Source organism: Jaculus jaculus, chromosome X (genome assembly GCF_020740685.1).
Source record: "Jaculus jaculus isolate mJacJac1 chromosome X, mJacJac1.mat.Y.cur, whole genome shotgun sequence".
Lineage (NCBI taxonomy): Eukaryota > Metazoa > Chordata > Mammalia > Rodentia > Dipodidae > Jaculus > Jaculus jaculus.
The window spans coordinates 48,973,045-48,999,402 of record NC_059125.1 but is presented as its reverse complement, the minus strand read 5'-3'; the positions used below and the strand labels follow the sequence as shown (position 1 = coordinate 48,999,402).

The 26,358-nt window shown below is 49.5% G+C and overlaps 1 protein-coding gene across 5 annotated transcripts in view; it reads right to left on the bottom strand.

Annotated features, from left to right (window-relative positions):
• Nucleotides 1-959: 959 nt before the first annotated feature.
• Rbm10 (RNA binding motif protein 10) overlaps nucleotides 960-26,358 on the bottom strand; it is a 42,393-nt gene continuing 16,994 nt past the window's right edge. For 2 of the 5 annotated variants that reach the window (XM_004668803.2, XM_004668805.3), the window contains exons 3-24: nucleotides 17,430-17,613; nucleotides 15,483-15,713; nucleotides 13,594-13,663; nucleotides 11,775-11,848; nucleotides 10,299-10,385; nucleotides 8,079-8,139; nucleotides 7,769-7,945; nucleotides 7,236-7,396; nucleotides 6,969-7,066; nucleotides 6,787-6,874; nucleotides 5,104-5,287; nucleotides 4,865-5,004; nucleotides 4,626-4,743; nucleotides 4,449-4,540; nucleotides 4,170-4,334; nucleotides 2,563-2,712; nucleotides 2,405-2,470; nucleotides 2,138-2,326; nucleotides 1,978-2,052; nucleotides 1,586-1,692; nucleotides 1,380-1,509; nucleotides 960-1,296 (exon numbers count right to left, since the gene is read on the bottom strand). In XM_004668803.2, coding sequence (XP_004668860.1) covers nucleotides 1,171-1,296; nucleotides 1,380-1,509; nucleotides 1,586-1,692; nucleotides 1,978-2,052; nucleotides 2,138-2,326; nucleotides 2,405-2,470; nucleotides 2,563-2,712; nucleotides 4,170-4,334; nucleotides 4,449-4,540; nucleotides 4,626-4,743; nucleotides 4,865-5,004; nucleotides 5,104-5,287; nucleotides 6,787-6,874; nucleotides 6,969-7,066; nucleotides 7,236-7,396; nucleotides 7,769-7,945; nucleotides 8,079-8,139; nucleotides 10,299-10,385; nucleotides 11,775-11,848; nucleotides 13,594-13,663; nucleotides 15,483-15,713; nucleotides 17,430-17,613 — 2,773 coding nt within the window. In that variant the 3' untranslated portion in view covers nucleotides 960-1,170. The remainder of the gene's footprint in view (nucleotides 1,297-1,379; nucleotides 1,510-1,585; nucleotides 1,693-1,977; nucleotides 2,053-2,137; nucleotides 2,327-2,404; nucleotides 2,471-2,562; nucleotides 2,713-4,169; nucleotides 4,335-4,448; nucleotides 4,541-4,625; nucleotides 4,744-4,864; nucleotides 5,005-5,103; nucleotides 5,288-6,786; nucleotides 6,875-6,968; nucleotides 7,067-7,235; nucleotides 7,397-7,768; nucleotides 7,946-8,078; nucleotides 8,140-10,298; nucleotides 10,386-11,774; nucleotides 11,849-13,593; nucleotides 13,664-15,482; nucleotides 15,714-17,429; nucleotides 17,614-26,358) is intronic. The other 3 variants (XM_004668804.2, XM_045140197.1, XM_045140198.1) reach the window with 3 other exon arrangements.

The window sequence follows — 26,358 nt, the reverse complement described above, 5'->3', positions numbered from 1 at the left end:
TCTCTCTTCTTGCTGTCACTTCCTTAGATCAGCCCATACCACCTCTGGGCTCTTTTTAGCCCTGCCTTGAACACTGAATTTAGTGTTGTCACTGGGTATGTTTAATGAGTGGGGGCAAGAGTTCACAATTGCTTTTCCATAACTGCTTCCTCCCTGCACCCCATCTCATATGCAAGGATGTATCTGACTAGGCCTTTGTCTTATGTTACAGCCAACTGAGGCTTGGATGAGGGTAGCCTGTTTCATGTTCCACTACATCTGGAACCTCTGCTAAGAGCACAAGAACAGCTCTAGGAGTCACAGGTTTCAGACCACAGGGAGTGAGGCACTATGTTCCTGGGAACAGCAATCTGGGACTTTCAGGCCAAACTTCCCTCTAACTTTATCCTTTTGGAATCATCAGCATGTTGAAGGTTTTAGGCTAACATTTGAGAACCTTTTGTGTGTTCTACAATCAAATGCCTGAGGGTATTGTCCCCAGCCCAGTGATGGCAACCAAACTGAGTCTAGGGACTACAGAAGATAAAGAATTCCCAGGCTGGGCGTGGTGGTGCACACCTTTAATCCTAGCACTCTGGGAGGCAGAGGTAGGAGGATTGCCATGAGTTCTAGGCCATCCTAAGACTAAATAGTAAATTTCAGGTCAGCCTAGGCTACAGTGAAACCCTCCCTCGAAAAACCAAAAAGAAAAAAACAAAAACAAAAACAAAAAACCAACCCTGGGTCTGAACCAAGAGAACTTTAAGCCTGGTGGTACTAGATTTTCTGGTACCTGCTAGATAAGGGAGAGGGGCCAGGCCAGGATCATTCGGGTTGGGATGCGGGCTAAAGCCTCACATTTCTATAGCTACCAAGTGCTTCCAATGATGAATGCCATTACCGCCCCCAGCTTGACCTGATATCCATGTATATACACTCTGTGTCTGTGTGCTCAAAAATGATGCTGGAGCATGAAGAAGTAGAGATGGAAGACACAGGCTTTTCAGCTTTTATTACAAAAGGAACATGATTTCAGCCCAATTTCTCAACAAAAATCATAAATTCCAAGAGTGATTCATTTAGGGCCTCTGGCTAGCGAGCAGGCTGGTAGACGGAAGGGTCTCCCTCAGACTACCCAACACCACATCTCCCCCTGTCCCTGGATAGATACCCCACATCTATAGATGTTGCTCATTGGGCCTCATTGAAGCGGGTCACCATTGTCTTGTGCAGTGTCTCCTTGTAGGATTCCGTTGAGGTGACCCCATAGGAGCTGCCCCGGGCACCCAGGCCAGAGCCTCGCACTCGTGTCTGGGCCTGTGTGAGAGAAAGAGGCCTGTCAGATTAGTGGAGGTGCATGGGAAGTGTTGAGGACAAAAGGACAGCTCACAGAGACTCACCTCAATGGGTGTCACAATGCCCTGCTTCTTTCGGCCCAGGCCGCTGCCCTCTTTCCAGCCCATGGCCTGGAGCATGCGACTACCAATGTTGTCGCTGCCCAGCCCATCTCGAGTGGGCTGCTCAAAGTCTCTGCAGGAGACAGCGGACAATGTGAGTAGTCTGCTAACCCCAGGCCCCCTCACCTGGTTCCGGGCCCGGCACTCACACGGAAGCTGTAGATACGCTGCCATACTTCCTCCGCTTGGGCTCCGGTGGCTCAGGGATACCGTACTTTTCCCTGCGTTCAGCTGCACGGTCCCGGTACTTCATTTGCTGTGAATGCGTAGGTGCACATGAGGATGATGGGGAGCTGGCTGCTACTTTCAGCAAATATAGGCACAGATGGTGGGGTGGGCTGCCATGCACAGTTTTATCTGGTCAGCAGGTCCCAGGTCTTGAGGGTCAGGGCATGATGGTACAAACATCCCAGGGGAGGGGACTGATAACTAATGGCTATCAAACTGATCTTAGCTAAGGAACCAGAAGTGCCGCGGCCTGGTGGGACAGGGACTGGGACTGGGGAGATGAGATGAAGCCCAGGAACAGTTTACACCTCACCTCCATGTCATTCTTTTCTAGTGCTTCTAGCTCGTTTTCTGACAAGTGGGCTCGCCGATGAATCTCCAGGTTTTGCTGCAAAGAGGACAGGGCAAGAAGTGAAGCAGCTGGGCTGAGGTGGGCTAGGCTCAGGGTGCCCTGGCAACCTTCCTCAAGTCACCTTGTGGAGCCCGGAGAGCTGCTGGTGCCGGATGAGAGCCTCCTTACTGGGAAACTGGCGCCGGCAGAGTAGACAGGCTAGCTTCTGCCAGTCTGTAAGCTTCTCCTCCCGCTCTGGACCCCCACGTTCCTGCTCCTCTTCACTGTCACTCTCCCCACTGTATGCCGCCACCAGCCCTCGTGGCGGGCTCTGTAAAGGGTTAGGGTGGGCAGTCAGCCAGGCCTGGCCAGACCACAGCCCCCTGCCCCCTTGTGACTCAGCACTCACTGGTCGGTCCTCACTGGCCAACTTCGGGAGATCCATGCTGGTGTGTTGTCTTTCAGCTAGTGCTCCCTGGGTAGAGGACACAGAAATTCAGGACTCTAGAGAGGGCCCCAGGTGGGCTGAGAGTGCAGGCGGGGTGCACACGGACAGCCACAACACACCTTCTTCTCGAGAATGGCATAGCCTGCGTCTGCAGTGGCCGATTCCCGCCTTTCGTCATCTCTCAGAGAACTAATCGGCTGGAAGCTGTTTTTGAAGTTTTCTTTTTGCTTGTTGAGACTGCGGGCCCACCGCTCCATGTCCTTGGCAATCTGGGAGTAAAGGTGGAGATAAGGTTCCCAGAAACACTCAAGGTTGGGGCCACTATCTCTACCCTCTTACCTTCAGCCTTTGCAACAGCCCATAACCCTTCTTGTTCTGCAGCCTTAAACCCACACTGTCTTCACCTCGCTTCTGGGCTATGGATCTTGCACCCCCTTATACAGCACTATTTTACACTATCAACTACTCCCCAAATACAACCTCCTTCAAACCATCACATTAAAAATAGACTTAACTCAGCCATGCATGGTGGCGCACGCCTTTAATCCCAGCACTTGGGAGGCAGAGGTAGGAGGATCACCATGAGTTCAAGGCCACCCTGACTACATAGTGAATTCCAGGTCAGCCTGAGGTAGAGCGAGACCCTACCTCAGAATAAAAACAAACAGACCTAACTCCTGACCAGGGCCTGTAAGGCACCTTACTCCTACCAATCCTATTTCCAAACAGTCTCCTGCCCTCTCGATCTCTGTGATTTGTACAGGCAAAGGGTACAGGAGCAGTCTGAGCAAGGGAATTGGGTCCATTGAGTGGCACAATGAGCAGAAAGTGAGCCAGGGGTGCAAGGTCCTATTTCTCCATAGTGTCACCAGGGCTCCTTTGAAAGCCCTTCTCTAGCTGTGTCCCTCGTCTTCTGACAGGCACTTGTACTATTATGGTTGCGCTTCTACTAGGTTTGTTTGTTTTTGAGGCAGGGTCTCTGTCTAGCCCAGACGGACCTCAAACCCACAGCGAACCTCCTACCTGTGCCTCTATTCGGAGGGCTTGCTTGCTCTCTTTCACTGTAAACACTCTTCCCCTGGGCTATACTCCAAGAACTGTGTATCATTTCCATTTACATGTGTGACATGATGCTACTTTCCGTGGTAGGTGTTGTCCCCAGGGCACACTACCATTTTCAGACTTCCTCGTGTTGCCAAGAGAACATTTAGTGCTTGCTTCTAAGTGTTGGGCTCTGATTGTCAAACTTTTCCTCCGTAGACACACACTAAAGGTTTCCTCTAACTGCCCTTCTACCAGAAAATACTGCAATGGTGGTGCTTTTTTCCCTCTATACAACAAGTTATGGGTCTGTGAGAATTCCTCTGAGATTTAGACATTAAAGGCAGCATAAAGATTCCCACTGGGGGACAGGGAAAAGCTTGAATGACAAAAGCTACCTCATAAAGTTAAGTAGACATGTTTGAAACCATGTGTGGTGGTGAATTCCTATAATCCAAGCAAACTAAGCAACCAAACTAAGGCAGGAGGCTCACCGCGAGTTTGGAACTTACACTACAAAGCCAGGCCCCATCACAAACAAACAAACAAACAAACAAAGTACAGCCCTGCCTGTGTGAAGCAGGTACTGTCCTTATCATGCCACCCATTATCCTGCCTCCCTCAGGAAGAGATGGTAAGAGGTGACAAAATAAGATGTCAAGTGGTGACTTGGGTGAGACGTCACCTGCTGGGCTGTCTTTGTCTTGTGCTTCTCTTTCTTCTCTTTGCCCTCTTTCGACGGTGCCCCTGTCTCCTTATGCCCATCAGCTGACTGTTCCAAGGCAGGGATGTAGGTTCGCCGCTCCCCATCCCAGTACAGGTACTGCTGGCTCTGAGCATTGTAGTAATACTAAGGGCAAGAATGAGAACAGGGACTGTGAAGGAAGACTTTGAGGAGGGGACCTGTAGGGCTAGCTGCCACCCAACAATACTCCAGCTTTTCCTGAGCCATCCTGTCACTTACTTGGGAGTTGGGGTCATAGTACAGACCAGTTTGGGGGTCATAGTAATAGCCAGATGTCTCATCATACTGATAAGTAGAGACATCAGGAACAGCTGTGGGGAGAAAAGGGAAGGAGGTCATACTCCCCCGGCTTTGACAAGAACCCCACACCCTTTCCCATAGGCCGTGGCTACTCACGATACTGGCTGTAGGACTCCGGGGCAGTGGGGCTGGTGGCTGGTGGTAGGGCTGAGCTTGAATGAGTGGGGCTCTGGAGCTCAGATTTGAGCACAGCAGGTGACATGATGGTATACGACTAGTCATGGGGTCAAACAGGGGAACAGGGCTCAGTCTCTGACAATGACCACCCCTGCCCACTGAAGATCACCCTGCCTGCCTGCCTGCCTCCCCAGGGTATGCACTCCTGGAGCCCCTACCTGGCTGTTGGCAGCAGTGCCCTGACTGCTGCTCCCCTCAGCTGATTGTTGGTAGAGGCCAGGGGCAGCACCAGACTGGGCTCGGGAGAAAGCCTGCAGTGACACCGAGTCGGCCCCAGCCTCAAGGGAGGTCTCAGGGCCTGGAAGGAAACGTGGGTAGAATGCCTGTGAGTGGCCGAACGTGGGACCTTCCGCACGCAAGCCCCAGCAACGGACTCTGGAGAGATGATGGCACTCACCTGCTCCGGTTGGGTCCCCTTTGGTTCCAGTCATGCCAGGGCCCTTGGTGCCCTTGAGGTAGCCATGGGCATAGATGGAGTCTGTGCCCTGGCTGCTGCCATAGCCCTCATCCTGTTGGTAGTAGCTGTAGTCGACTGGTGGCTCCTCTGGCGTGGCCCAGGCGCCCTCCCCACCCTGAGAGGCCTGAGGAGCAGGTGGGAGCACATTAGAACAGGGGAGGACAAGAGAGGAGGAGCCTGCTAGAAGCATCTATTCTACACGTGGGGCTAGTCTTTCTGTCAAGCAGAAAAGTATGCATCCTTAAGACAAGCAAAATGTGAGGGGTGCCTGCTCAGTAGAACACAGAGCAGTAGAGACTGGAAAAAGGGTACATGCCCAAATGTTTCCAGGGCTGATACTGGGGTGCGGTGGGTGTGTGCTGGGCCTCAGACCAAGCAAGACCCTCCCATCCTTCTCTCCCCCTCTTTTTCATTGCCCCCCCATGTTCTCTCTCCAGGGACTTCTTGTGTAGCCCAGGTTGGTCTCAAATTTGTGGCAATCTTTTTGCCTTTGCTTCCCATCTGCTGGCATTCTGGGCATGCAGTATATCTGTTGATCTATTTTGCTCTCTTCTACCTATTTATTTATTTAGTTATTTATTCATTCATTCATTCATTCATTCATTCATTTGAAGGGGGGCAGAGGACAATGAATATAGGTGCACCAGGGCCTCCAGCCACTGAAAATGAACTCCAGATGCGTGGGCCACCATGGGCATCTGGCTCATGTGGGTACTGTAATCAAACCCGGGTGCTTAGGATTTGCAGGCAAGTGCCTTAATCGCTAAAGCATCCCACCAGCCACCCTCCCCACCTTTTTTATTTTTTGGTTTTTCGAGGTAGGGTCTCACTCTAGCCCAGGCTGACCTGGAATTAACTGTGTAGTGTCAGGGTGGCTTTGAACTCAGTGATCCATCCACCTACTTTCTGAGTGCTGAGATTAAAGGTGTGCGCCCTGACACCTGGCTCCAGCCCTATTTTTTATTTTTATTGAATTATTTGCACAGAGATCAAGAGAATGGGCGTACCAGGGTCTCTAGCCACTGCAAACAAACTCCAGACACATTACATCTGGCTTAGGTGGGTACTAGGGAATTGAAACCTGGTTCCTTGGGCTTCGCAGGCAAGTGTCTGAACCACTAAGACATCTCTCCAGCCCCCTCTTCTATCTATTTTCTTTTCCTTTCTTTTTCTTCCTTCCTTCCTTCTTTTCTTTATTTTTGTGGGACAGGGTCTCATGTAGCTCAGGGAAGCCTCAAAATCACTCTGTAGTCACGGCTGGCTTTGAACTGCTGATCTTCCTGGCCCTATTTCCTGAGAGCTGGAAATACAAGTATGTGAGACCATCAGCTCCCAAATGTTTTCAGGCATTTATAAACTTCTTTTGAGAAATATATGATACATACACATAGTATATACTTATTATTATATATGTATATCTTCACATTAAGACAGGAAGTGACCGGGAAGGGAGCTGGAGAGAACAGAGTGGAAATAGGCCAAGGTCTATGAAGGCAAGAGAAAGGTGGTTGCGACGGGGCACTCAGTCTTGATAGTGAACCAGCCCTGCTGTTTGCCAAGACGGGGGCAAGAGGGTTGAGAGAGTCAGATGTCAAAGTGATGGAGGTGGAGGGAGCCAAGTACCTGTGAGATGGCCCACTGGGCTGCAGCAATGGCAGTGCTGGCCACAGAGGCAGCATTGATGCGACTGCCTTCATTGGAGGCCATGTCCCTAGGGAGGAGAGCAGAGACTGGGAGTGAAATGGCAGGCTCCAAGCTGGGAGGGGGAGGGGCATACTGGGAGGAGACATAAGTAGGGCCCTGACCTCTTAGAACCCTTGGCAAACTCGACATTAATGGTTTTTCCATCGATGGTGAGTGGAGGGTGCAGGGCCTGCAGGATCTGCAGCAGCTGGGCTGCTTCCTATTGGAAGACGGGTAGCAAGGAAAGAAGGGTCAGGCCCGGGGAGGCCCCCGGCTCTATTGCCCCATTTCCAGCTGGGTGTCGCAGTGGGGGTAGGGTAAGGATCCCTTCCTCCCCACCCTGGGGGCCGGGACTCTGGCTGCCCGGCCCCCCCCCTGTGCGCCCTCACCACGATGGTGGAGAGCTGGATGAAGGCGAAGCCTCGGTTCAGCTGGGTCTGCTTGTCCTTGATCACACGCACGTTGGAAGAAGACAACACCGCATAGGGCGCTAGGGCCCCCAGGATGGAGTCCATGGTGCTGTGTGGGTTCAGGTTGCGCAAAATGATGGCTGTGGGAAGGCGCTCAGTGTTAGGGTCCAGCCCTGGCAGCCTGTTCAGCCCCCAGCTGGTGGTTCCCCACTGCTTCCTGGCCTGCATACCTGGTCACCTACTGATTCCTCTCACTTCTTCCCCGCAGGTAAATGGCTTGTCGGTCCAGGTGTCAGCCTGGCTGCTCATCTGCTAGGAACCTTCCCAGCCACCCCCACCAGGCTGTAGGCTGCTTCTCCTCCTCCTGCTCTCCCTACAACACATGTCTACCCCTCACCAGCTGGAGACCCTCAGAAGGATCAAGTCCTACTCACTACCATTTCTCTGGCCTTAGAGGGCCAGGATCAGATGCCCTAGGGCACAGAGGAAGGGGAAAGGAACAAATGACTCACTGTCATTGGCGTTCTCGGAGCTTGGCTCTGAGCCCTGCGACAGGGCCTGGGAGGCCAGTACTCCCTGGGCCTGGTAGGGCTGTGGCAGTGGAAGCAGGCCCTGGCTTAGCTCCCGCCCGCCCAGCGGCAGTGCCTGCTGATCCAGTCTGGTGCCAAGGGGCAATTTCTGCTCTGCTTCTGTGTGGGACAGTAGAAGATAGGCTGGTCAACAAAGAGGTAGTCTCCATGGCTAGTCACTCTCCCCATGCTACTCCAACCCCTGCAAACTAGACCCTCCCTCCTCTCCCCACTCCAGGATGTTTGGCCTCACCTGATTTGGGCACACCACATTTGAAGCACTTCTCTCGGCGTTTGAAGTTCTGGACACCACACTGTTGAGACATAGGCCAGGTAGTCAGAGGAAAGAGGACTTTCCATGGCATGCTCAAATGTGGATTTGAAGATGCTCCCAGAGAACTCCATGATAATACCCTAGCAAGGGAGGTTCTAAGGCTAAGGGGTGGCAGGGATCTTCTGGAACTTTCACTATCATTCTCAATCTGTGAATTTTCTCTGATAGCTGGTTCTCGGACAACTGGTCCTCAGTGTCAGCCTCCTTAGTTCAGGAATCAACTAGCCTCACACATTACAGTAGCTGCCATCTCCCCTCCCTTCTGTCTTCTTGGGGCTATCAACCCTCAGGATTGTCCCTCTCAGTCCTTCTAGTAAGTTCCTCTTCTTAAAAGGCTTTTCTACCGGAATATTTCAGTTTCCTCTCAGAAGCCAGCAGCCTTCCTCCCTCCTCTTCCCTCCCATGTTGAATCCTGTTTTTATTTTTTAAAATTTTTCTCACCCTCAACAGACTTTTAAGAATCCTGCTAGTTTGAGAAAATTTTTTCTTGGATCTTTAAGCCACTAGAGACCTTCTCCAGCTTCCACTACATTCTACCTCCATTCTCTAGTCAGGTACTAAGCAGCACACTTTTGCCAGGCCCTATTTAATGTTGCGAAGACAGACTGCTTGGACTGTGCTGACAGGGACGGGGAATGGGCAGAGAGGGACACAGCTAATAGGCAGGGCTGCGCAGAAGCAAGATGTTTGATCTGGGAAGCTGATACGTTCAGCTTTGCTAGGGCAGGATTTTAGCGGAAGGAATAAGAGACTTCCTACAGCTGGTGCAGGGAGGCAAGCAGAGAGAGGCAAAAGCCTGGGCTAGTAAGGGAAGATGACATACTAGGTAATGAAAGATCCTTGCTCAAACTTGAAGTTGTTAGGGTTTGAGGCAGAGAGGGAAAGACATGGTCACAGCTGGGTTTCAGCTGCAGTGTTCCAGGTGAGGGTGGGAAAAAGAAGGAAAAGACCAGCATACCAGAGGGGGCTCTGCAGCAACTGGGAAGGGTGTGGGGATTGGAATGAGTAGCAGGAATGGCAAGGGAAGGAAGGTGGCATTTCTGACATAGAAGCAACAGGATCTCATAACCAAAAGGGAGGGAGGGCATGAAGGTTGAAAAGAGGGCAGAGAGAGCCCTGGTTTCAAGGAATATCTGAAAACAGAGAGACCTCTGCAGAAAGACTGAACACCTGGTCCTACATGATGACAGATGGCATTTCCCCCTAACTAAGCAGAGTGCTTCTCAATGAGGAGGCAGGGGCTTCACCACCTCTGAGCCCTGCCACTAGGTCTCAGGACTGACAGCCATAGGAAGTGGGACTGTGGAATAAAGAAGCTGGCTATGCTGGATGCGGTATTGCACACCTTTAATCCCAGCACTCAGGAGGCAGAGGTAGGAGGATCACTGGTGAGTTAGAGGCCAGCCTGAAACTACAGAGTAAGTTCCATGTCAGCCTGGGCTAGAGGGAGATCTTACTTTTAAAAAGCACATGCACGCACACACACAAAAAAATTAAGTTAAATTAAAACAAAACAAAACAAAACAAAACGCTGGCCCCAGAACCTGAGGCCACTGTGGCAAAGGGGTTGGGGGCACCCTGTGGGCTAAAGGCTCATCCATGGTTCCACCTCTGAGCATAAACTTCCTCTTAGGCATTATGGAGTGTACCTTTTAGGCTCAGGTGTGACATGGCTGCATCAGGGTGGCCTTCAAGGTTGAGTCACTCTCAGAACAATCTATGCTTCTCTTCAACAGCAATAACACGTGCTTACACAGTGTTGACCATGGGCCAGGAGTCACTGAATGTTACCTTCCCATCAACAGTTTAATTCTCCCAATAACCTTATTATTACTTGCTTTATCTCTTAGGCATGAGGAACATGAGGTACCCCGAACACTATCAAGGCAGACCTGAACATTCTGCAGCCAGCCTGCCTCCAAAGCCCATGTTTTACACGCCATATTGGCTTGTCAGTCACTTTTGCAAACATTTCTTTCAAGCCTATTGGGCTTCCAGGCAAGACTGTTTGATGAAGGCAGAGCCAGGCTGGCTGGGGGCTGGAGAGATTGTCACCAATACCACATCTCCTGACAAGCTTTGCTGCCCTTGATGGGTCTTGCTTCTCTCCTCAGCACCTGCTGCCCACCGGCCCTGTACCTTATTACACAGCCAGTCCTCATTGATCTTGGGCTTGGGATCGCTGTAGTGCATGGATACCTTCTGGCCCAGGATATTGAGGGAGTGCTGCAGGAAAAAGCAGAGCACAGTGAGAACCAGGTAGCAGTGCCCCACGCACCGTTTCAGCAAAGGAGAAGAGAGTGAGCGAGCCCTTCAGCTGGATGGATGAGGGACAGGGAACGGAGGGAGGTTGGAGGAGGGAAGAAGGCAGGGAGGGAGGGAAGGAAAGTGCCACAGCTCTTGGGCACAGCTGCTCGCTGCTTTTCTGGGCACACGCACACACGCACGTGCACGCACGCACGCACACACACACACACACGTGAACACATCATCAGGCATACAATGCTCGGCTGATCGATGCTTGCCGAGTTTGAGTTCGTCCCTGACACTGCCAGGCCACACCCGGGGCCAGAACTACAACCAGCTACACTTGGGGATGAGGGGAGATGGGCAGGGGAGGGAGAGGAGGGGAGAGAAAAAGAGAGAGAGCGCACACACGCGCTAGTGCTGGAAAAGGGGAAAAAGAAAGGCATATTTAACAGAAGGACCTGCCATGAGGCACCTTCCCAAGGCTGGCCAGGTCCTGGGCCCACCACACTAGCCTATCAACCAAACCCACAGAGCTGGCCACAGAGCTGTTTCTGCCAGGACCCTCCACTCTACCACAGCTGCCCCTGCTTCCCCTGACACTTTCCTCCAGTGCTCTACACCAGGGATCAAGGGTAGATGGCCAGAGCAGACCCCTGGATCACAAAAGGTCCCAACACTGCTGTGTTGGGATCCAGTGCCAGGCTCAGGGAGCAGGCTCCCTCCACTGCTGACAACACAGTTCCTTACTGAGAAGGCGGAGGTGGGGCCTCCTGTGGGTGGGGAGGGTGCTGAAAAGGGAAGGGGCAAGCAGAGCCCAGGGTGTCAATAAAGTATCACATTTGACTGGAACTTTCGAATGAACAACAGCAGTCCCTCTGCACGGAACTCAAAGGACCAAATTCACATGCAGGGAGAAGGCTGGCAAAACAAGTCTTGCCAGTTTGTGTGCCAACAGCTACGCTCCCCAGTGGCGGGACTTCCAGTGGTCCTGAGAGCACAACCAACTTCTGGCTCTGCTGACTCTGGAGCAGGGAGGTCCCCCTGGGGTATGGGAAATTAGGAATAAAGAACCTACCCTGGCAGCTCTTTCTCTGAAAGCTCAGCCAGGAGAGGTGGAGGGTGCGCTAATGCCTGGCAGTAGGAAGGGGATGGGGGGATGGTGTTGAGTGTGGGCACCGGATGGGAAGCCCAGTAGGTAGCGAGAGATGGGAAGAGGAAATAGTGGGGGTCAGGAAAGGGGAGAAAGGGAACAAGGGGTTGGGACACAGGGCAGGGAACTGTGTCCATAAGATTCAGGCGATGGGGAGCGCTCGATTTTAAAGTAGTATTTGTTTGGGGGTAGGGGTTCAAGTGCGGCAAAGCAACCTGATTGGCTTCCATCCATCGTGTAGCGTCCTGCAAGTGACTAAACTCGACGAAGGCGAAGCCCCGGCTCTGACCTGGAGACAGCATTCAGATACAGACGCAGTGGGTTAGTCAACAGCTTTGGACACACGGCGTTCCCGGGGGCGGGACCCGAGGGGAGAGGACTGGGGCAGAAAGGGAAGGGAGAAGAGGAGAAAGGAAGAGGAAAAAAAAAGCAATCAGAGAGAAAGACAGTAGGGGAGGCAAGGTAGATGGATGGGAGGGGAAGGAAAGAGGGAAGTGGAGGGAAGAAAACAAGAATAGAAAAGTCAGAGCAGGGTAGGAGGAGACATACACCCCAAATGGGCATAGAGATGAGGCTCAGGCAGATTTGCCTAGCCAGCCTGGGGAAACAGATGGAGAAAAGTAGCTGGGAGGGAAAGGATACAAGGAGAGAGCTGTCTCCAGAGGAGGAAGGAGGGCAGACTGCTGGCTCCACACAGGTCAAAGCAAGTAATTCAAGGGCTGGCCCACAGCAAGGCCAGGGGGGCCCAGGAAGAATCCTGGAGCAGGTGTTTAATCAAAGGAGCCAAGGAGAAGCCAGGATAGGCTTGTCTGTGAGGCTACGGGGACTCCTGGAACATGAAAAACCAGGGGTGGTTAGGGACACAAGCCCAGCTTAGGCTCTCGGTGCAGGCGAAGTAGGGACAACTCACTAGGGAGACACATTGGGGCCACAGTGGGAAGACTATCAGTTACTAACAGTTTAGGTCCTCCTAGACAGAATGGTGGCTGGACCTTAGAGTTAAGAATCTGTAAGTGCTTGGGAGAAGTGTCCAAGACATTTAGAGTTCACACCTGTGGTGCCTCCTCAGGGAAAGAGAGACCCACACTCAGTTAGTGTGGGGTCTGGCTCCAGTGAGGAACAGCAAGGCTTACATGCCATCAAGACAGCCTCCAGGTCTGGGAGGGGCTGGGAAAGGGGTTTGGGCTTAAGGTCTTGAGAAAGCATCTCCTTCAGAGATGAGCACAGAAGGAGGCTTTGGAAGTGGTAGGTTTGTGGGGGTGGGGGATTGTGGGGTAGGCATGCTTGATCTTCAAAAGAATCACCATCAATCAGGATGCACAGGAAGATAGAAGAGCATAATGGGGATGGGGTGAGGGAGGAAGGAGGGAAGGAACAAAGGAGAGATGGAGGTGGTGTGGGGAGGAGAGACTGAAATGGAGAGAGAAGACCAGGCAGAGTGAGGCCCCACTGTGCCTGCCTTGGGGAGCCTGAGCACAGGTCCTGCAGAGACAACTGCCCCCCGCCCTGCTAATCTCAGGCCAGCTCCAAGCAGCCTGAAAGAGGGAGGGAGGGTACAGGTCAGGCCAGAAAATTCCGGCTGCTTCTTGGGATGCACCATGGATGAGAGCCATCCTCTGCCTCCCCTCTTGGGACAGATGGGTGGGTCCATGTCAGACCTACTTTTGGTCAGAGACTGTTGCCAGAACAATGTGGAGGAGGAAAGAGGAGGGAAGGGAGTGTCCTGGGAAGGGTCATCACCTCAGATACTAAGAGGCCTGAAGAGGAGGTTCTTCAGAGCCTGGCTCTGGCCCTGCCCTCAGGGAGTGGTCAGCTCAGCCCAGAGCTGCATCCCCTGACAGCCCTTCCATAGAGGCTGCTGGCTTGAGCTATGAATAGGGGAGGGGAGAAAAGAAGAGAAGGACCCTCTAAGATGCCCATTCCCAGCTGTGGCAGGAACGGGGGTAGGGAGGCGGGGAGAGACAGAGGCAAGAGGGAGATTTGGAAGCCGAGGCTGGCCAGCAGAAGGGGAGGGCACTGGGAACGAAAGCTCACCTGAGGATTTGTTCCGCATCAGCCGGACTTCCCGTGCTTGGACGCCGTGGGACTGCAGCTGGCCACGGATCTGTACAGGAGATAGAGTGGGATGGGTTCAGCAAAGGGGGCGGCTAGGTGTGTAAGGCCAGCTGGAGGCCTCTGAGCCCCAAGGGGTCAACAACAGACACATTCAGCCACTTTTGCTTCTTTCAGAGCTTTCTTCCCCTCCTGAGTGATAATAGTCTCAGACCCACACCAGTACTAAACTTTGCTTCTAGCCCTGGACTTGCAGAAAGTGAATCAAATGAAGATAGGAACACAGTACAGGGCAAATGATGGCAGCAAGATGATTCCCAGAGACACAGAGACAACAAAAGAGCAAGAGAGGCAGCAAGTCAGGAATGGCGGGTGGGGTGAGCCGACAAGGGGCTTGGTGGCAGCCATGAAGCAAGGAAAGCTGAGATTCTTGCCCTTTGCAAAGGGATCACTCCCTTCCCCTGGCTTGCACCAAAAAATAAAAATAAAACACCCATGATAAAGGAGCAAAGTGGGGATGGCAAGAGCCTGCCTGAGCCAATCCCAGCCATGTGCCCTAGCCCAAGAGAGGAGAAACATATAGTAGAGGAAAAGGGATGGGTGTGGATCTGAGTGAAATTGACCTGAGGAAGCTGCAAGGGCAACTCGGGACCAGGTAAGACAGACTCGCTAGGCTAGCAGCACCTCGTGTGGTGGATGGAAAGTCTATGCCAGGCGCTCTCGGGGAGCCAGACTCTTAGAGGCTCAGTGCTTCTGAGCCTCACACCCATCAGGTTAAACAACAAATAGAAAATTACCCTTACATACAGCCGTATACACAAAGATGAAAGGAAAGATAAACAGAAGAGCTTGTCATGACTCCAAACACTCAAAAGGGAGGCTTAGAAAACAGCAAGAATGTAGGCTCTGGGGTCCACCTCCACTCCTCCGCTTGCTATAACATGAGGCAAGCTGCTTTGCTGTGTGAGGCTTTGTAGGACTATCTACAATGAGTACTTTTCTAGCAGAGCCTCTCTGAGAATTTAATCAGGCCTAGCAGGCAGACTACTCTTCCATAAATCCTTAGTGAGTATCAGCTTGGAGCAGGGAAGGTGGGCCACACTTCAGAAGCCCTCACATCACCAGGTGGGACCTCTACTGCCACAAAATGGGTAGCTGACGCTCTTCAGAGCGGCACTGCTTAGAGAACTGGGGGGACTAAGGGCACTGAGAAAAACAAGGATAAGGGAGGCTAGACAAAAATCTAGTTAAGTAGCCGCCTTGGACTTTTAATATGGTTTGTTACAAGATAACTGCATGAGAAGAAAACAAGTAAATGGAGGAAGGTGGAAGGCAGAAAATGTCACAAATGCATTCACAAAGGGTGGAAAAGCTATCAGCAGCTACCCAGGTGCAGTGGCTAGATTAGAGATAAGAGTCCTTGCTGCTGACAAAAGGAGGAGGGGGAGGAAAATGGAATTTCAGATAATGCCATGGTCTCGAACACCTCTCCCCCATGGATTTCTGTCACCAGCAATACCCAACACTGGGATCTGGGAGGGACTAGCCCTGCATCCACATGTACAGAAAGGATGAAGACCAATGGGATGTGCAGGAGGGATGTTTTTTCCCTCCCACACCCACCAGCACTAGGTAGCCCATGGCCACTTCCTCTGGGACAAGCTGGCCTGTCTGCAGCTTCTCCCTTCTAGACCAGGGACTGATGGGACCTGCCCCAGGCTGGGCAGTGCTGGGGGCCAGTAGCCAGCGAAGAAGAGGAAAGGTGTCAAGGTTGGCGGGGAGGGAGGGGAGGGGAGAAGTTGAGGGCCCTGAAGGAGACCCAGCCTGGCCTCCTGCTCTGCCATTTGCCCAGGGCCATAGGGGGCACGTACGTCATCCTCAGTGGCTGCCTGTGGCAGCATCCTCAGCATGACGATGTTACTGGCCTTCTCCTCCTCCTCCTCATCCTCCTCCTCCTCATCCTCCTCCCCTTGCTCGGTCCGATAGTCCTGGTCCCGATAGTCGCCGTCTCGGGGGAAGCCTGGCGGGCCAGTGGGACTGTGCCTGTGCCGCCGCCGCCGCCTACGCTGAGTCTCGGAGCCCGGGGAGGCCTCGTAGGAGTCCTGGCCGACAGAATGAGACGAGAGATACCAGACGGGCAGTCAGTCTGGGCGGGCCTAGGGGCTGCCGCTGGCTCTCTGAGGCAGACAGGCAGGCTCTGAAAGCCAGGGGTGGGCGGGCTCCGGCTAAAGGCTCAGGCAGGCAGGGTGGGCAGGCCTTGGACTGCAGCCCTTCTGGGGCTGGAAATGTTCCACAGAATACTTTTGGGGGCTGCCTTCAGGGAACAGCAGTCTTAATGTGGAGGAGGAACTCCCAAAGGCAGGTGACAAAACACAGCTGAAACCCCCTTGGGATAAACTAGCCTGGGGTCAGCAAACGTAGACTTTGTCTCTAATTTCTCCCCTCCTGGTCTTTTTGCCAGCTCAGCTGATAGGTGCATAATTATTCCTTGTACCCCCGAAGACCACCTATCTCCCATAATTCCCGTCCTACGTGCATACACTGGGACCATGCCAGAGGTATAGAAACAGCTTCACACAGGGCCAGAGGGAGCCAGCACAACGTCTGAGGGCCACAATGTTTTGACTGAGTCCTTGTTCCTCAGCTCTGGCCAGGCTTCTGTTACTACCAGTTTCCTTCAAAACAGAGAGTGAATGCCTCTGATACCTGGGTGTTGTCCAATCTACCCATTTCTAAACCAAGCAGGCAAGACCCGAGTCCACATCCTCCTGCCTGCAAGGGGACAGTACCAGATGCCAGCTCTACTTCCACACTCAAGGCTCCCTTCTCAGGGCCCACTGGAGACAGGCACGGTTCAACAGTGGCCACTAGGGAAACCTGGATGACTGTAGCCCTGGCTACCAAACAAAGCTGGTGGTCTACCATGGGGTCTTGAATTAGGCCCTCCAGAGGGCAGAAAGTGGCTGATATAATGCCCTCCCCTGCCCACCTGCTTGCAAGAGTACCCTTTCAGCCAGGTGTGGTGGCACACACCTTTAATCCCAGCACTTGGGAAGCAGAGGTAGGAGGATCGCCACAAGTTTGAGGCCACTTCGAGAGTACATAGTGAATTCCTGGTCAGCCTGAGCCAGAGTGAGAAGACCCTACCTCAACCCTGTCCCCCCAAAAAAAGAGTACCCTTTCCATCCTACTACATAAAAGAGCTGCCTATTCACCCGAATCAAGACTCTTGACTATCCCCTCAGACTGCAGTTCCCTTCAGTTAAGGCTGTTTCTTCCCCTCACAGGTGGGCTTTATGATGCCAAGCATCACACCCCCTCTCTACAGGCTTGAGGAGGTAATGACTCTCAGGTGTCCTTTCCTTTCCTCCCATCTAGGGGCTCTGTCAATACCAGGAATACCCAGGGCTGGCCTCCAAGAGCTGCCTGGCTTGGTGATGTCCTTGCTTCTGGTTGCTCTCCCAACCCCAGACACCAGATTCCATGGAAGAGACTCTATTAATGCCCTAAACTGGTAGGTGCAGGTAGTACGTGTCTTGCAGTGAACTAGAGGCCAAAACTGAACAACAGGGAAGAAGGGCTAGGGGCCCTGAGAAATAGAGGCAAGCAGTGTGGAAGCCAGGGAGACCCAACTCAGAAGAGCTCTCAGAGAAGGGTGTGGGGACAGACCCCCTCCAGGTGATGCAAAGCCACGGAGCAGTCTGAAGGCACAGGAGCAGAGTGCTGCCTACACCTGGTGCTGCAGCCAGACACACCCAGCCCCACCCCGCCCCGCCCCGCCCCGCCCCCCACTGCCCCAGGCCTGGTCCTGCCCTCACCTCGGCACTCTGCTCCTCCGAAGAGTCGTCATAGTCGTGCTTGCCCTCCTGACTGCCATACTCGCGAGGGTAAGAGCGGTAGTCCATGTCTCTGTAATCGTGGTCTCTGCTGCGGTTCTCCCCACCATCATCCTGTGAGCGATCAGTGGCTCCATAGCGGCCAGTCCTATCACCACGACCACCACTAAGAGAAGAAAGATAGGGATTTATTGGCCACCCTTTTTGAAAAGCCCAAGAGGCAAGAGTGGCCACATATACTTTCCCCTAGGGCCTTAGTCCCACTGACAGACAGGGTTAGCATTAGTTGACTACCACATGCTCTTAAAACTAATGCGCCTCTCTCCATCCCTCATCCACCTCTCTGATCCATTTACAACTTGGGTATAGCCACGAGACTGGTTACCTCTCTACAAGAAAAGCCTCTCTCAATTCTGATATGGTACCCCAAATCTCCAATGTGAGTGCTCACGAAGGTAAAGTCAATCAGTCTTTTCAATGGCTTCCTCTTAGTCACCAGATAACACACAAATGTTCAGCAAGATTCCACCAGGCCCGCAGAGTGAGATCATGCATGGCACTCTACCCACTCTCAGCCACTTTGCCAGCGCTAGCAGCTCTTTTGTTAAAAGTTCTCCTACAACAGTAATTGTAAGATAATTTAATTTGTTTTTTAAAAAAAACCCTGTGGGGGCTAGAAAGATAGCTCAGAATTGTTAAAATTGCTTGCAAAGCCTGAAGGCCTGGGTTCAATTCCACAATAACTACATAAAGCAAGGCACAAAAAGTAGCACATGTATCTGGTGCTTGTTTGCAGGGGGAAAGAGACCCTGGAATGCATGCATGCACACATTCATGCACCTAAACATACTCACACACAATCTTCGAACCCAAAATATTAAGTCAGATGCACAAGGTAAAACATGTGTCTGGAGTTCATCTGCAGTGGCTACAGGCCCTGGCATGCCCATTCTCCCTCTCTCTCGAATACATTTATTCTTTCTCAAATAAATTAAAAAAATTAAATTAATTAAATATTTAACAAGAAACATTGCACCACTGGGGAGATGTAGATGTCTCAGTGGATAAAGGCATTTGTTTATAAAGTCAGACAGGCCTGCCTCAGTTTCCCAGGATCCAAGTAAAACCAAATGCACACAGTGGCACATGTGCATGGAGTTTGCTTGCAGCAGCAGGAAACCCTGGCATGACCACCCTAGTCTCTCTAGTGTCCTCTTCCTCCCTCCCCCCCCCCTCTCTTTTTATTTTTTTGGTTTCTCGAGGTAGGGTCTCACTCTAGCTCAGGCTGACCTGGAATTCACTCTGTAGTCTCAGGGTGGCCTCAAACTCACAGTAATCCTCTTACCTCTGCCTCCCAAGTGCTGGGATTAAAGGTGTGTGCCACCACACCCAGCTTCTCTTTCTTTACCTCTCTCAAATAAATAAAAATATTTATAGCCTAGAACTTACTGTATTGCCCAGGATGGCCTGGAAGTCATAATCCCCTTTCCCCACAGTCTTCCAAATACTGAAATTATAGGCATGAGCCATCATGTCAACTTGGATCAAAGATTTTTAAAAATATCTTATTTATTTACTTATTTTGAGAGAGACACACACAGAGAAAGGCAAGCAGAAAGAGAGAGAATGGGTGTACCAGAGCCTCCAGACACTGCAAATGAACTCCAGATGCATGTACCACCTTATGCATATGGCTTACGTGGGTACTAGGGAATCGAACCTGGGTCCTTAGGCTTCACAGGCAAGCGCCTTAACCACTAAGCCATTTCTCCAGCGTGGATCAAATTTTTTTACTTTTTGAGGTAGGGTCTCACTCTATACCAGGCTGATGTGAAATTCACTATGTAGTTCCCAGGCTGGCCATGAACTCACAGCAATACTCATACCTCTGCTTCCCCCATGTTGATATTAAAGGTATGTGCCACCATGCTCAGCAGATCAAAGGTTTATAATAAATAAAATAATTAAACCATTAATAGCAAGAGAGAAGGCCAGGTATGGTGGCACATGCTTATAATCTCAGCATTTGGGAGGCCGAGGCAGGAGAATCCTAAGCTCAAGGCAAATTTGATTCATTAGACCTTGACTAAAACAAAAAGTAAAGAGAGAGGGCTTGAAAAGCCTGCCAACCTTGATTTGATTCCCCAGTACCCACATAAAGCCAGGTGAACAAAGTGGCATATGTGCTTGGAATTTGTTTGCAGTGACAGGAGGCTCTGGCATGCCTATACTCACTCTCTCTCAAAAATAAATACAATATTAAAAACAGCTTGACCGGGTGTGGTGGCATATGCCTTTAATCCCAGCACTTGGGAGGCAGAGGTAGGAGGATCACTGTGAGTTTGAGACCACCCTGAGATTACATAGTAAATTCCAGGTCAGCCTGACCTAGAGTGAAACCCTACCTTGGAAAAACTAAAAAACAAACAAACAAACAACAACAACAAAAAACAGCTGGGCATGGTGGCACACGCCTTTAATCCCAGCACTTGGAAGGCAAATGTAGGAGTATCACCATGAGGCTACCCTGCGACTACATAGTGAATTCCAGGTCAGCCTGGGCTAGTAAGAACTGACCCCCAAAAAACAAAACAAAACCAAAAACCAAAGCTGGGTGTGGTGGTTCACACAGAAGGTTCAGGTAGGAGGATGGACATGAGTTAAAAGCCAGTTTGAGTTACACAGTGAGCTTGAGGACAGACTGGACTCCTGTGAGAACATGCCCCCAAAGCAAACATCTAGTTGCCTAGGTGGCACATACCTTTAATCCCAGCAACTGGGAGGCAAAGGTAGGAAAAATGGTGTGAGTTAGAGGCTACCCTGATACTACATAGTGAATTTTAGGCCAGCCTCAGCTAGAATGAGAACCTATCTAGAAAAACCACAGAAAAAAATCCAAAAGCCATACAATACAATAAAATATTATTAAATTCAACTATAGGAAAATAAAATATTTATGCTTAGAAAAATATAAGGAAACATTAAACAAGTTAAATCAAAAGACAAACTGGAGCTAGAGTGATGGCTTATTGGTTAAGGCACTTTCCTGCAAAGCCTAAGTACTCATGTTCGAATCTCAAGGTCCCACATAGCCAGATGCACAGTGACCCAAACATGCAATGTCACATATGCCCACAAGAGGGTGCACCCATCTGGAGTTTGTTCACAGCAGCTAAGGCCCTGGCATGTCCATTCTCTCTCTCACACACAAAAAAATAATTAAAAAATAAAAGATAGGGCTGGGGAGATGGCTTAGCAGGTGAGACACTTGCCTGCAAAGCCAAAGGACCTAGGTTTGATTCCCCAGGACCCACATAAACCCGATGCACAAGGTGGTACATGCATCTGGAGTTTGTTTGCAGCAGCTGGAGGCCCTGGTGCGTCCATTCTCTCTCCCTCAAATAAATAAATAAAAATATTAAAAAAATAAAGGCAAAATGGTGGAGCTAGAGGTATGGTTCAGTGGTTAAGGTGCTTACCTGCAAAGCCTAAGGTTGGGAGTTCAATTCCCAGAAACCATGTAAGCAAGATGCACAAGCTAGCACATGCATCTGGAGTTCATTTGCAGAGGCTAGAGGCCCTGGCATGCCCATTCTCTTTATCTGCTGCTGCTTCCTTTTTTTTTTTTTTCTTCTCTCTCTCTCTCAAATAAAATAAACTAAAAATAAAAACAAAACAAACAAAAAACCAAACAGGCCAGCTGTGATGGTACATGCCTATAATCCCAGCACTTGGGATGCTAAGGTAGGAGGATTGCCATGAATTCCAGGTCAGCCTGGGTTAGAGTGAGACCCTAATCCCAGCACTGGCACCACCACTTGGAGGCAGAGGTAGGAGGATCACTGTCAGTTTGAGGCCAGCCTGGGCTACAAGTGAGACACTACCTTGAAAAAGAAAAAAGAAAAACAGGGGCTGGAGAGATGGCTCAGTAATTAAAGGTACTTGCTTACAAAGCCTGCAGGTCCAAGTTTGATACCCCAAGTACCCACATAAAGCCAGATGCATAATGTGACACATGCATCTGAAGTTCATGTGCAGTGGCAGGAGGCTCTACTGTGCCCATTCTCTCTTCCTCTCTCTGAAATAAAGTATTTTTATTTATTTATTTGATAGAGAGAGAGAGAGAGGGAGGGAGGGAGGGAGGGAGGGAGGGGGGGGAGAGAATTGGCCTGCCCAAGCCTCCAGCCACTGCAAATGAACTACAGATGCTTGCGCCACATTGTTCATCTGGCTTACGTGGGTCCTGGAGAACTGAACCTGGGTCTTTTGGCTTTACAGGCAATTGCCTTAACCACTAAGCCATCTCTCCAGCCCATAAATAAAGTAGGTTTTTTTTTTTTTTTTTGGAAGATTTTTGAAGTAGGGTCTCGCTCTAGCCTAGGCTAACCTGGAATTCACTATGTAGTCTCAAGGGTGGCCTCAAACTCATGGCAATTCTCCTACCTCTGCCTCCTGAGTGCTGGGATTCAAGGTGTGCACCACCACACCTGGCTCAAATTAAAGTATTTTTTAATGACAAACAATAAAATGGGGGATGTTGAATATAGCTCAATGGTAGCTGGCCTGTAGTGTCTGGGTACCATCTCAAGCACTGCAAACATCAAAACGAAAAGGGATAGAGTGGAGAATGTGAGTGAGCCAAAGGTGGTGGCACACACACCTGTAATCTCAGCACTTCAGGTGGCTGAGAAATGATGATGCGAAGTTTGAGGCCAATCTAGGTTGTATAGGGAGACCTAACTAACCCACACATACAAAATTTAAGGCTGGAGAAATGGCTTAGTGGTTAAGGCGCTTGCCTACAAAGTCAAAGGACCCAGGTTCAATTTGCCAGATGCACAAGGGGGTGCATACATCTGGAGCTTGCTTGCAGCAGCTGGAGACCCTGGCGCACCCATTCTCTCTCACTACTTCTCTCTCAAATAAATAAAGAAAAATTAAAGGAAAAAAGAAAGCAGGGCATGGATGTTTACACTATTACTCTTAGCATTCATGGGGCCTAAGTAGGGAAGATTACAAATTCAAGGCCAGCTTGAGTGATTTAGTGAGATCCTGTCTCAAAATAAATAAAGGAAAAGAACACTGGGAAAAATGAGTTGAATGGAATATGGAAAGTGAAACTATACCAAATAAACCAATATACAGCACTTTTCTTTTTTCGGTTTTAGGAGGTAGAATCTCACTCTAGCTCAAGCTGACCTGGAAGTCCTCCAACTCACAGCGATTTTATTACCTCTACCTCCCAAGTACTGGGACTAAAAGCATGTGTCACCACACCCAGCTACTTTTTAGTTTTTTGGAAGCAAAGTCTCATTCAAACCCAGGCTGACCTGGAACTCTTTTTTAGTCCAGGCTGGCCTCAAACAGCAATCCTTCTACCTCAGCTTCTGGACTGCTGAAATTAAAGACACGTGCTACCAGATCTGGCTTTGAGCTGCCCAATGTGTTGAGGCGTTTTATTGTTCTTGCCTTAAAGAATTGTTTATATATTCCAGTTATGAATTTCTTACCCGACACACCTCCCCCCCCCTCTGTCTCCCTCTCTCTAAATTATATGTGTGTGTGTGTGTGTAATTTCCCCCATTTCATTTCTTTCTTTTTTTCAAGTAGGGTCTTGTGCTGGCTCAGGAATTCTATTCTCACTATGTAGTTCCAGGCTGTTCTTGAACTCATGCCTAAAAGCCTGCACCACCACTCCAGTTCCAGCTCATCTTTGGTTTATTTGTTTTGTTTTTCGAGGTTAGGGTTTCACTCTAGCTCAGGCTGGTCTGGAATTTACTATGCAGTTTCACGGTGGCCTTGAATTCAAGGTGATCCGCCTACCTCTGCCTACTGAGTGAAGGGATTAAAGGCATGCACCAACACGCTTGGCTTTATCTTTGTTTTCCTAAATTAAATCAGATTTTTTTTTGATTTTTTTGAGGTAGGGTCTCACTCTAGCCCAGGATGACCTGGAATTCACAAAGGAGTCTCAGGGTGGCCTCAAACTCATGGCAATCCTCCTACCTCTGCCTCCCAGTACTGGGATTAAAGGCGTGCAGAACCACGCCCATAAATCTAATATTTTTTTCCTTTGTTTTTTGCTAGGCAGGATCTCACTCTAGCCCAGGCTGACCTGGAATTTACTGTGTAGTCAGGGTTGCTTCAAACTCATGGTGATCCTCCTACCTCTCTGCCTTCCAAGTGCTGAAATTAAAGGCATGCGCCACCACACCCCACTAAATCTAATGTAATTTTAACAAAGGTTTATTTGTTACAAAATGTTAAATACTAAAGCTAAAAACATAAGTTCAGGTCAGGCTATATTAATACATACACATCTGGGGCTGGAGAGATGGCTTAGTGGTTAACAAAGGACCCAGGTTCAATTCCCCAGGACCCACATAAGCCAGATGCACAATATGGCACATATATCTGGAGTTCAGTTGTAGTGGCTAGAGGCTTTGGCACTCCCATTCTCTGCCTCTTTATCTATCAAATAAATATAGAACATTAAACTAAATTAAAAAAATATATTCCTCTGACTGATTGACACTCTCATACATTACATGTTTAAATTGAAGGAATAAGAAAAGTTTATCCATGCCCTTAATTTTTTCATCTTGATAATGAGAAGACCTTGGCTTACAGGTGACATGTAAGAAAGTTTTGACTCACTTGTGGTGGCATTTGATGTTTCAGTACTTGGATTCTGCACATCTTTTACAAATTTTCCCTACTGCCTTGGGGGCAGTTTGACATTATTAAAAGTTGTTAGGTACTTTAACAAAATGAAGGATGAAGTATAAAATTAATCAACTTGACAAGAAGCCCTCCTGTGTCCATTTCTCCCCCAAAAAATATTTTAAAGAAAGTTTTAATAAAACCTGAATTAAAATAAAAAACAATAAATAATAAAAATGCATTATTTGCAAAATTATTAAAGATCAAATTAAACAGATATTTTAAATAAAATAAGGTATTCTTTGAGGATTCATCTGTTTTACAAATAAATTTTGGAGCCAGGTGTGGGGTCACACACCTTTGATCCCAGCACTTAGAAGGAAGAGGTAGGAGGAATGCCATGAGTCTGAGGCCATCCTGAGGCTACATAGTGAATCACAGGTCAACCTGAGCTAGAGTGAGAGCCTTCCTAGGAAAAAAAAAAAAAAAAAAGGACTGGAGAGATCATTCAGCAGTTAATGAACTACTTGCCTGCAAAGCATAATGACCCAAATTTGATTTCCCCAGTACCCATGTAAATCCAGATGCACAATGTGTCACAGGTGTCTATCTGGAGTTCGTTTGCAGTGGTTTGAGGCCCTGGCACTCCCGTTCTCCCTCTTTCTTTCTCTCTCTCTGTCTCTCTCTCAAACAAACAAATAAATAAATACTTTAAAAAATATTTTTTAAAAGCTTTTTTAAAAGCTCAATCAGGGCTGGAGAGATGGCTTAGCGGTTAAGCGCTTGCCTGTGAAGCCTAAGGACCCCGGTTCGAGGCTTGGTTCCCCAGGTCCCACGTTAGCCAGATGCACAAGGGGGCGCACGCGTCTGGAGTTCGTTTGCAGAGGCTGGAAGCCCTGACACGCCCATTCTCTCTCTCTCCCTCTATCTTTCTCTCTGTGTCTGTCGCTCTCAAATAAATAAATAAAAATTAAAAAAAAAAAAGCTCAGATCAGCCATTCTGCAGGCAGTTCAATGGGAGAAACAGAAATCACCAGTGAAGATACTCAACAGTGGACACTGCAAGCCTTATATTTGGCCAACCAGGCCAAATGAGCCAACGGGTGCAATAGTGGCATGTCTGTCATGATGGAAACCAACTGCCATCTAATTGGACTGGAGGCCCATTCCATAGGAGAGACTTCATCCCTGATACTGAAAACTTAAAATAGGGGTAGTCATGAGCCCTAGGGGTATAACGTCTGCTGCTATCTGGCTAAATGTATATACTATGCTTATCAAACTGCCCAGTAAGTACTTCTCTTAATGTTCATACCCTTATATAAGTGCTACTCTCACTTTTGGTAGAGAATCTTCTCTTTTCAGATGGCAGTGACCTTGGGATGACTCAGAAGGCATCATGGTGCTGGGAGGAAGTGACAGGAGTGCTCAATACTGCAATATCTCTATCACACCTTCCAAGGCTCAGGGTCTATTGCAGAAGAGGTGGTGGAAAGAATGTAAGGGCCAAATGAAGAGTAGGACTCCTTACACCGTGCTCCCACCAGACACAAAATGGCCTAGATATCCATGACCTCACAGTGCCTGACACTACCTACACAAGACCATCATAGTAGAGGGAAAAGATCATGACATAAAAATAAAAGAGAGACTGATTGAGATGGGGAGAATGGAGTTTCAAAGGGGAAAGTGGGGGAGGGAGGCTATTACCATGGGATATTTTTTATAATCATGGAAGTTATTAATAAAAAATAAAAAAAATTGAGACATCAACAAATATATTTTAAAGCTTTTAAAAATTTTTATTTATTAGATGGAGAGAAATAGAGTGACAATGGGTGCACCAGGGCCTCTGCAAATGAACTCCAGATTCATGTGCCACCATGTGCATCTGGCCTGCATGGGACCTGGAGAATTGAACCTGGGTTCTTAGGCTTCACAGGCATATGCCTTAACCACTAAGCCATCTCTCCATCCCAAACTAAACAAATCTTATTTGCAAGCTCACATGCATGTCTGTGTGCATGCAGATATGCATGCTAGGGTCTCTTGCCACTACAAATACCAGGCACATGAACCACGTAAGTACACCCAGCTTTATAGGGGTGGCTAGGAATCAAATCCAGACCAGCAGACTTTGCAAGCAAGTACTTTTAATCTCTTAGCCATCTCCCCAGCCCTCTTTTCATCTTGATAATATTCTTTGATGTAGAAGTTCCTAATATTTTTAATTTTTTTGTTTGATTAT